Genomic DNA, 11,837 nt, shown 5'->3' on the forward strand with positions numbered 1-11,837 from the left:
TTGTTCTTTGGATTGCATTTACATGGTTTTAGATTGATCGTATTATTCCTTTAGAGCTATAATTATTTGGTTCTGTTTTTTTGCTTTTTTGCTGAGTTGGCTTTTTTTTTTTTTTTTGTCTCTTATCACTGGCTTCGATGGTTGGATTGTATTTACATGGTTTTTGGTTAATGATATTATTGTTTGTCTGTTGTGCATGTGTGTTTTTTGATTAACCATATTATTGTTTGTGTGTTGTGCATGTGTGATTTTGTCAGGTTTTTGTTGTTTGGTGATTTTGGTTTCTGCATGTTTATGTTGCTCTGGCACGTGTTCTGTTCTGTTTTTTATTATTTACAAACTCTTAGTTTTTTTTTGTTGGCTTCCATTTGTCTGTTATTGTTTGTTGGATTGATTGATAGTGTAATACTTTTTGTGGTATGTTGGCATTGATGGAAATCTTATTGCTTGTGTGGTTTAAGGATGGGTTGGTATTCTATTTTCCAAAAGCTGAACTTTGTTGTGTTTATTTTCGGCCTTTCTATTTGTTTGTTGATGGTTGCAATATTATTTTTTCAGAGATATAATTTTTGTTTCTGCTTCTCTGCTATTTGTTGATTTGGTTTTCTTTTTTGGTTCAGGTTGTTGCATGTATTGGCTTAGTAGTTCAACGAATAGTATCATAGTTTTTATGGTATTTTGTCATTCATTGAAATGTTATTGCATGTGTCATTTGAGTCTGTGTTGCTATTCTATTTTTTGTTAGCATTATTTTCTATTCTAAATTGACAATCATTCTTTACATAGCATTTCCATGGTTTTGGATTTATTACATTTTTCATTTAGAATTGGCAGGTCTATGTAATTTTATGGCGAGGATTCCTGACAAGATTAAGTCTATTGATGGATCAAAAGAAACGTTAAGCTTGTTGTTAGGATCACCGATCTTTGGTTCGTTGGGACTCCTAACAAGTCTGAGCAAGCGGAGATGGTTTTTGTTGATTCTGAGGTATATTTTGTGCTCTCTATTTGATTGTTGGATTGTTGTTGATGTCATTTATTGATTATATAGTTTGCATATTTCAGGGTGATCAAATTCATGCTATTTGTAAATCGGACCACCTCAAGTCTTGGAAAACTTATTTGAAAGAGAATTGCACTTATGTTATGCATAATTTCAAAGTTGTTAAGAATGATGGTCAATTTAGAGTGTGCGAACATGAGTACAAGTTATTTTTTATTGGAGTGACGGTTGTTAGAGAAGCTAATTTGCATGAACTGCCTTTTAAGGAATTTGGATTTGTTGAATTTGCAAATGTTGTTGCTGGCAATTTTGTGTCTGGCCTGTTGGTTGGTGAGTACAGTCACGATTTGTGCTTTCATTTTTATCATAACTTCTTTGGGTTTTTTTCGATGACCTATTTTTATTTCTGGTGGTTTAAGATATTATTGGGGTCGTTGATCAAGTGGTCTTTCGGCATGTTTCAACGAAAAATACCAGGGTTGTTTTTAGAATGAAGGATTTGAGGTTATGGTTAATCACAGCTTTTGCTATCTCCTGTGTATATTTGGTTATTTAGAGTTTATATTGTCGAGAATTTTATTTTTCATTTTGGATGGTGCTTATTTCTATCTTATCCTTATGAGGTGATGGATGTAATGTTGTTTCTTTGCTGTAGTGGTGAAATTTTGTCTTGCACACTTTGGGAGAATTACTGTACTCAGTTCCTATCCTATTTGAATGAACGTGGGGATGATGGGCCGATGGTTATTATATTGACACATGCCAGAATAAAAGATGCACAGGGTAAGTATGATATTTTATTTGTTGATTTGGATACTCAATAACTGAGTTTTGTTGTTGCTGTTGTTGGCATTTACAGGAAGTTATCCAGCTTCAGTGAGCAATTCCTTCAAGGCGTCAAAACTATTGATTAATGATCCTATATTGGAAATTCAAGAATTTAAAGAGAGGTATTTTGCTTATCATCTTTGCTCTGTGGTTGTTAAATTCGTGTGACAATCGTCTTAACTGTTTTCTGTTGTTTTATTCTATTGATTCGATTGGCTAAGGCTTTTAGATTTAGGTGTTGAGGTGAGTCGAGTTTTGCTACCTGGCGATCAAGCAAGCTCACAAGTTTCAGGGGGAAGTCAGCTATCATCAAAGGATTCGTTTCTTTCAAAGGCTGAAGTCAAAACTATTTTAGAAATCAATGCCATTTCTGAGGTGGACCTGTTATCTGTGTTTATTTTATATTCATTGTAGTTGGAAGTCGAATTTGGCTAGATTTGTTCGCATTCATATATTATAGCTAATGTGTCTAACAATGGCATTTTATTGTTGGCAATTTGATTGTTATGGTTTTTTAAAAGGACGTTGTTTGTGTTACGGTGGGGACTATTAGCAAAATAGTCATGGATAACCATTCATGGTGTTATCCAGCCTGTGCTCAATGTCATAGGAAAACTGACATCCAAACAGGACCATTCACATGTGGATGTGGCAAGGATAATGATCAGCCTGTTCTAAGGTAATTGGAGTTTTGGTCCATCAACATGTTTTATTCAGTATTTTGTTTTTGACTGGCATCTAAATTGGTAGGTATAGAGTTGAAATCATGGTTACCCAAAACAATGAGAGTGGCAAATTTTTGCTCTGGGACTGTGAATATGCTGAATTCATTGGTCAAACAGCTGATGATGTGAATAGGGTCAAGATTGAAGTATGTTCATGCTTTATGATATGCTGCTTCTCATTTTATGTATTATATTTTGTTCTTTGAGTTGTAACTGGCAGCTGGTGAATTTGTGTTGTTTCTGGCAGGATGGTGATCTTGATTTGAATGCTTCCCCTCAAGCACTTGACAAATTGTTGGGTCATGTGCTTGCTTTTAAGGCCAGGATTCAATCAAGATTCAAAAATGCAGTTGTACTTAGATACTCAAAAGACCTGGATTTGATCAATGCAGTTCTGGAGATGCTGCCTGATAGTGAGGTGTTCTTTTCTGATATCTATTTTAGTCGTTATTGTCATGATGATATGATTCATGAGTTTGACTATCATCAACTTATATATGGTGCAAGCATGTTCCAAAATAGATCCTTCCAATGTTGATTGCAATGATGCTACACATGCTGAATGTGTGAGTTAATGTTGTTGTCATGAACATTGATATCTTATATTTTTTTATTTACCAGTTTATGCTTTATGCAGCAATCTCTGTTTGTCACAGCTGACCATGATCCGGTTGCGGGATTGCCTTTAACACCCAAAAAGCGGATGTCATCTGATGAAGCCGATGATGAGTTAAGGAGCTCTCAAATTTCGCCAGCCCAACTATCGTCTAACAAATTAACAAGACATTCTCATAGGAGCTAATTTAGCTTATTCCAAATTCTTATTGTTGTGTTTTCATGCTGCTATTAAAATATTGGCATATTGAACAGATAATTATGTAGTTTTTGTTATCACTGCATTTGCACATTTGAAAATCGGTTTTTTTGGATTCATGCTTTTAGACGTTCTAAATTAAGATCTGTCCATATTTTGTTCCTACTGTAGTATTGCAAGTTTTCTTATATTAAATATGGCATTGAAAACAATTGATTTTCCCAGTATTCTTTGTTTGGTTGTCCTCGATACAATTGAATTGTTGTTTACCATACCTTTGATGGTCTATATGGTTCTAACAAATTAATGGCAGAGTTAGCCTAAATAAAAAAAACAGTGAAGGAGATAAATTGGTGTTCAAATAACATCAAATATTGAAAAACAACCAAGGAGGAAAATTAATAGCTACGTTGGCGATCATGTTGCTACTCGATATTCTCACGTTTTTAATCTGTTTGTTGATTAACTGCTTAATGAATTCCATTCCCATCTGAATTGCCTGGAAATAACAGGAATAAAACCATATTAAGAAAAAAATAACATGCAGAGGATTGTGTTAAATTTTTAGTTTCAGTTTTCCTTCTCAATCAAGGTGTTCTTTAAATTAATCAAAGTTTCTATCCTGACATCGTATTTCCTTATTTGGAATGTGTTTGCCATGAATGTTATCACTCCATTTTTGTAGCTATCACTGCTTTGCTAAAATCATGTGTTTGATATTTCAGTTGCAATTTTTAACTTCATTGATGGCTTACGCAACTTTAATCTTGATTTTAACTACAACAAAGTAGAACTATATAAAACAGGTCTAATCAATGGCGAAGAGAAATCAAAGAAAAAATTGTGATGTGCTGGACAAGGTTACATAATGCCAAATAAAAGATGTAAAATAGAAATTTCATATTTCAAATTGAACTCATGAGCTAATAGATTTGAGCATACAAATTAAACAAATTTGTGTTAGTGAATGGAAAATTCATCAACATATATACAATGTCTTCCATTGCAAGCTTAGTAACAGTTACAGAAGTCAATATTTCCGCCAATAACTATGATCATTTCTACCTTACCTATTTTCCATCATGGCCTTGGTTTGTGTGTTTAGATTGCCACCAGAGTCCTAAATAGACAATATCTTTCATTGCAAGTTTGCAACAGTCCCAAAACCCAATTTTTGCCGAAACCAAGTGTCATGATTTCTATATTACCAATTTTGCTAGCTGTTGATGTTGCATCATAGTTTTGCTATGTCATCTACCTTTGGTCTCATCTGTTTACCTTACAATTTAGGCAATTCTATCATTAGCCTTTTTCAATATATAGAATTGGCAACATGCAAACATATCTAATCTAGGAAATTCCACCACTAATAGCCAGCCTATAATGCATAACCAATGAAGTCCCCCATCTCCAATTTATTCCATCTTCTATTTTTATTGTAGTTTCTGCAGATTTAAAATAAGCGTTTGGTTCTTCGTTGCAACATAAATCTATTGTTTAGTTTATAATTCACCCAATTCTTCCTTTAGTCATTTTCAACATGCAGAACTATCAACATGCAAAGAGATCTGATTCTGCAAAAGCCAGGATCAACAGAAAACGTATTATGCAACAGAAGCGACATGGTCATGCTCAGTCATCTTCACAACCAACACTTAACTGCATTTTAGAATATAATAGTGAGACATCTCATATAGCATGTTCTGCAAGAAATTAATTTACTTAGCTGCCTTAATCACATTTTCTTTTGTTTTTCCTCTATTTTTTAGTGATTGCGTCTGATTCATCAAAAAGTGAAGATTCTGAATCCACACAAGGTACTGAAAAAAAAAATGTTTCATCCTCTTTTTTGCTATGGTTTACACATTGCTATTATATGTATTTATAATTTATGTCATCACTAATAGTCAGCCTATAATCAAGAAACAATGAAATGCTTCATCCTCGATTTTTTTCATCTTCTAATTTTATTGTAGTTTCTGTACATCTAAAACAAGTATTTGGATCTTCGTTTGAATGTGAATCTATTGTTTAGTTCACAATTAACTCAATTCTGCCTTTAGTCATTTTCAACATGCAGAACTATCAACATGCAAAGAGATGTGATTCTGCAAAAGCGAGGACCAACAGAAAACGTGTTATGCAGCAGAAGCGACATGATCATGCTCAGTCATCTTCACAACCAACAGTTAATTGCACTTCAGAATATAATAGTGAGACATCTTATATATCATGTTTTGGAAGAAATGAATTTACTTAGCTGCCTTAATCACATTTTCTTTTGTTTCCTCTCTATTTTGTAGTAATTGTTTCTAATTCATCAGAAAGTGAAAATTCTGAATCCACACATGGTACTGGAAAAAAAATGTTTCCTGCTCTTTTCTGCTATGTTTCAAATATTGCTATTATATATATTTATAATTTATGCAGGTTCAGTCTCTAATTTTATGACTCCCTTCGAGGATTGTCAATCTCCAACTAATCAGCCTGTAATCAACACTGAAGGTAATGACTATAATTCTGATTTCCAGTTTCAGATGCTACTCTACATGTTCTTAAGTTAATATTCAAAATTCTGATCATGATATTGTACTATGATATTGAACAATTTCAAGATATTTTGATCTTGGTGATTAACTCATCCAATGTAGATATTGTAATGCACAAATGTGGTATGATGAAAGAATATCAAAAAATAAGAATTATCAGAATCCAAGGTTCAGTTTATGTTGTGGAGATGGCAGAGTTGAATTGCCATTATTACAAAATCCACCCACATATCTGCAACAACTTCTATTTCATGATGATACAATTGATAGTAAAAATTATCAACATAACTTGCAAGCATACAACATGATGTTTGCCTTTACTTCTGCTGGAATTAAGCTAGATAAAACAATTAATAATTCAAGAGGACCTCCTACGATCAGAATACAGGGGCAACCATGCCATAGAATAGGCAGTCTATTACCAATGCTTGGCAAAAAACCCAAATTTGCACAACTATATATCTTTGACACAGAAAATGAAGTGCAAAATAGAATTAATGTCATGAGGTAGAAGTTCTTTTATTTCTGTCAGTGAGAAAATTATTCATTCACTTTCAATACTTTGTGCAATTATCAATATTTTTAAATATTGTTTTTTCAGTCAATATTCCGGAATTCAGAATCATATTGTTTCAGCTTTAAGTCACATGCTAGATCAACACAATTCTCATGCTAAAAGTTTTAGAATGGCCAGAGATAGATTGGCAGCTGATCAAGCCAATAATATCAAATTGCAACTCATAGCTGCTCGGGGAAAAGATGGTCGTGTATATAATATGCCTAATGTTCTGGAAATTGCTGCACTTATTGTTGGCGATTTTCATCCAGGCTCAAAAAGAGACATTATTGTTGAAACTCAAAATGGAGAATTACAAAGAATCCATGAACTTCATCCTAGCTATCTACCACTGCAGCATCCTCTACTCTTTCCTTATGGAGAAGACGAATATAGAGCTGACATACTTCATCGTTGTACTTCATCCAGCAAAAAAAGAAAATGAAACCGTCTGACAATGAGAGAGTGGTTTGCTTATAGACTTCAGTCCAGGTCAAATGAAGCACAGACTTTATTGCATTCTTGAAAATTATTTCAACAATTCATTGTTGAAGGTTATACCATGGTGGAATCTGAAAGACTTAGCTATATCAGAAACAACCAAAAGAAGCTTAGAGTTGATAAGTATTCTAGCTTACAAACTTCATTGGATACTGGAACAGCTAAAGGCTTAACCAAGGGAAAAAGGGTCATCTTACCCTCAACGTTTGTTGGGAGCCCACGTTATATGGATCAACTTTACTTTGACGGTATGGCAATATGCAATCATGTTGGTTTTCCAAATCTTTTTATTACTCTAACCTGTAATCCAAATTGGCCTGAAATTCGTAGATTACTTTCACCTTTGAATCTCAAACCGACAGACAGGCTAGATATTGTATCACGAATTTTCAGATTAAAATATGAACACATGCTGTCAGACTTAACAAAGGGTCAATTACTTGGAAAAGTGGTTGCATGTAAGTTGACCATCATTTTTATGCTTAAATACAAATATAACTTGGTCATTTGGCCATTTTTGTTTGTTGTATAACGCAGATATTCATGGCTAAAATATTACAATTTAACCAACACTTTTACAGATATGAAATACAGAATTATACTTACCATCATAAGATTATCTTTTGTGAATCACAGATATGCATTTTATAGAGTTTAGTTGATCATCAATTTTTATACTTAAATTAAATACAAATATTAGTTGGTCATTTGGAGATTTTTCTTTGTTCTATAACGTAGATATTAATAGCTAAAATATTACAATTTAACCAACACTTTTACAGATATGAAATACAGAATTATACTTACCATCGTAACTTTATCTTTTGTGGATCACAGATATGCATACTATAGAGTTTCAAAAGCGAGGACTCCCTCACGTGCATTTACTACTATTTCTACATCCAGACAATAAATATCCATCTTCAACTGACATTGATAAGATAATATCAACTGAAATACCTTCCCATGAAGATGACCCATAACTCTACAGATTGGTGGAGAACCATATGATACATGGCCCATGCAGAATTTTACAACCCAACTCTCCATGTATGAAAGAAGGCAAATGCAGTCGTTTTTATCCTAAACAATTTCAGCCTCAGACTCTTTTGGATTCAAACGGTTATCCAATCTATCGTAGAAGAAACAATGGTCATTCAATTTCAAAGAATGGTGTTATAATTGATAACAGATATGTAGTACCTTACAATCCAAAATTACTGAAAAAATATCGGGCTCATATAAATATTGAATGGTGTAATCAAAGTACTTCAATCAAATATTTATTTAAATACATAAACAAAGGCTATGACAGGGTGACTGCTGTTATGCTTTCTGATAGCGATAATGCAGCTCAAAATGTAAATATTCATAATGATGAACTTAAAGAATATCTAGATTGCAGGTAATTTCATCTTAACCTGCATAATTTATTATCTCACTATTATTTTTACTAACCAAGCTATATCACAGATACATTTCTCCCTGTGAAGCTGCTTGGAGAATATTTGCTTTTCCAATCCATGGCAGAAAGCCTGCTGTTGAGAGATTGTATTTTCATCTTCCAGATCAACACAACATTATTTATGAAGATCATGATGATATAGATGATGTACTATCGAAACCAACTATTTTAGATTCAAAATTCCTAGCTTGGATGAACACTAATAAAGATTTTGATGAGGCCAGAAATCTAACTTATTCCCAATTTGTGTCAAAGTTTGTATATAATAAAAGAAACAGATCATGGCAACCCAGAAAAAAAGGATATACCATTGGAAGACTCATATGGGTACCACCAACCACAGGAGAATTGTTTTATTTAAGAATGATGCTTGGCAACTGCAAAGGACCTACTTCATTTGAGGATATCAGGACTGTTGCAAATATCCAATATCCAACATATAGAGAAGCATGTTTTGCAATGGGCTTTCTACAAGATGACACGGAATATGTTGAGGCAATCAAAGAGGCCAAGGATTGGGGCACAACTAATTATCTAAGGAAATTGTTTGTATTAATTTTGTTAACAGGTGCCATGAGCAAACCTGAAGAAGTTTGGAATCAATGTTGGCATTGGCTAGCTGATGACATTGCATATCAATATACTAAATCAACAACCAACTTAGGTAGGTTGTAACAGTTTTTATGTTCCACAGCAATGGTCACAATCATTCACTACAAACTTCATTTTTCTTTTTTATTGACTAACAACTTTCTTTTTTTTTCTTAGAAATTAAGATCAATGATGATACTCTTAGAAATTTGACAATGATTGAAATTGAACAACTATTGCACATAAACCAAAGATCACTAAAAGACTATCCTACAATGCCATATCCTCAGGATATCAATCTCACATCCTACCTACAAAACAACTTGGTATTATCAAAACTCGACTACAACCATGATGAAACGAGATCAGAATTTGAACATCTTTTTGGCATCCATGACAGGCAATATACCTATTCATACATTATAAATTCTATTAATGACAGTTAACATCTTATAAAAAATGGTCATTGCGAATTATAAATTATATTAATGCTTTTAATATTCTTATTAATAACAGACAATCTACCCTCACTTAATTGTTTCCATCAATGACTAAATTAATCTTCATTTCAATATAACATCAGCTTACCTATCAATGCAGATGAACAAAAAACAATTTATCACAGAATTATCCAAATTGTCAACAACAATGAAGGTGGAATGTTTTTTCTATACGGATTTGGAGGCACAGGAAAACATTCATATGGAGCATTAGCAAGTTCATTGAGAGCAGAAAATCAAATTGTAATTATTGTTGCTTCTAGCGGAATAGCCTCTCTATTATTACTAGGAGGCAGAACTGCACATTCTAGATTTAAAATTCCTGTACCAATTTTTGAAGACTCAACATGTAATATCCATCAAGGCATCGAATTAGCAGAATTATTGAACCAGACAAGCCTAATAATTTGGGATGAAGCACCAATGGCCCACAAATTCTGTTTTGAAGCACTTGATCAAAGTTTAAGAGATATTATCACAGATAAATCAAAGTCAAATCAAATATTTGGAGGAAAGTTATAGTATTGGTGGAGATTTTCGCCAAATACTACCAGTCATCCCAAGAGGAACGCGCTCAGACATTGTAAATGTAGCAATCAATTCATCCTATCTATGGGATTCATGTGAAATATTGACCTTGACAAAAAACATGCGCTTACACATCAATCTAGAATCAGTTGATGAACAAGAAACTGTCACATTTGCTAAATGGATTCTAGACATTGGAGATGGAATTATAGATGATGAAAAATGATGGTTATGCTACAATTCAAATTCCCTGCTCATCTACTCATTACTCAATATGATGATCCAATGAGTGCTATTAGTCAAATCAAACATTTCCCAGACTTAGATCAGCACCATAATAATCCTAAATTCTTTAAATCGAAGGCAATACTGGCTTCAACAAATGAAATGGGTAGAACAAATCAATGATTACGTGCTATCCTTCATTCCAGGTAATTATATCATTACTTATTTAATTGTCACTTGCTTAGACAAAAATGTAACCACTGAAATTGAAATTTTGCAAATCATAGCTGACCACATGGAATATCTAAGCTCTGATTCCATTGATAAATCAGAACCAGTGAGAATTCGTATTTCCAATCAATTACTACTGAATTCCTTAATTCATTGAAAACATCCGGTTTGCCAACTCATTCTATCAAACTTAAAATTGGAAGTCCTATAATGCTGTTAAAACCTTGACCAAAATCAAGGTCTATGTAACGGTACTAGATTAGTGGTAACAAAGATGGCAAACATGTAATTGCAGCTGAAATTATCTCAGGTAAAAACATTGGCCTAGCTGTTATATTCCAAGAATGTCAATGTCTCCTTCACAATCACCCTGGCCGTTTAAACTATTAAGAAGACAATTTCCGATTATGCTATCTTATGCAATGACAATAAACAAGTCACAGGACAATCACTATCCATGGTTGGACTTTATTTGCCGAAACCGGTATTCACTCATGGCCAATTATATGTGCAATGTCAAGGGTCAACTCAGCAAAAGGATTAAAAATCTTATTCATGATGATGAGCAGAAAAGCATGAATTCCACCACCAATGTAGTATACAAAGAAGTGTTCAGAAACATTAAAACTTAAATTTCAGTTGTTTAATATCAGATTCAATTCTGTTGTCATGCTTTTTCAAACAGTTCTATTCTTTAATAATCAATTGTTCAATATTATATTATCACTGCATTATATAATTTAAGTTATTACAACCTTCAATACAATCAATTGATATTAAATATGAGAATTCACAATCAATTTCAATTCTTTTCTGATGTGTTCTGAAACAGTGCTCCTCTTTTGTGATCACTTCTTGCAAACAATTCCATTGATTTTAAATACTAAGAATCTAGCAAGAATAACAACAACCAATCTATAATTTTTTAAATAACAATGACAATTCCATTCATATCACCACTTTCACACAGACACACATCGAGAAAAATACACACATATATATATACACGTGGTTTTATTATAGCAAAATATGCTAGATCAGTTAAACATCTTATCTTTAAATCACATTATAAATAAAAAAACTAAGGATAAATAAGGCTGACTAAGTAGCGGTAGTTAGTAATTAGTGGACTACAATACTTTGGAACTTGATATGTCTGGGAGAATTAAAGTCCTCACAGAAAATCCTTTTCATTTTGTTTTAATTTATTTCAGTTTGAATTTCAGTTTTTTTACTCTATCTTGCCTATTCTTCTCTATTTTCTAACGTCCCTCCATTTTAAGCATTTTTTAGAAACTACACACACAACAGTTTCACAGGG

General features: G+C 33.0%; 1 protein-coding gene across 1 annotated transcript; it reads left to right on the top strand.

Annotated features, from left to right (window-relative positions):
- Nucleotides 1–967: 967 nt before the first annotated feature.
- Nucleotides 968–3,358, top strand: LOC114381528 (replication protein A 70 kDa DNA-binding subunit E-like). Its single transcript, XM_028340803.1, has 10 exons — nt 968–988; nt 1,066–1,333; nt 1,423–1,507; nt 1,659–1,786; nt 1,863–1,953; nt 2,053–2,214; nt 2,442–2,510; nt 2,582–2,702; nt 2,804–2,974; nt 3,194–3,358. The coding sequence occupies exons 1-10, from the start codon at nt 968–970 to the stop codon at nt 3,356–3,358; spliced, it is 1,281 nt and encodes a 426-aa protein (XP_028196604.1).
- The last annotated feature ends 8,479 nt before the right edge of the window (nt 3,359–11,837 follow it).

The sequence above is a fragment of the Glycine soja genome, chromosome 13 (genome assembly GCF_004193775.1).
Source record: "Glycine soja cultivar W05 chromosome 13, ASM419377v2, whole genome shotgun sequence".
Classification (NCBI taxonomy): domain Eukaryota; kingdom Viridiplantae; phylum Streptophyta; class Magnoliopsida; order Fabales; family Fabaceae; genus Glycine; species Glycine soja.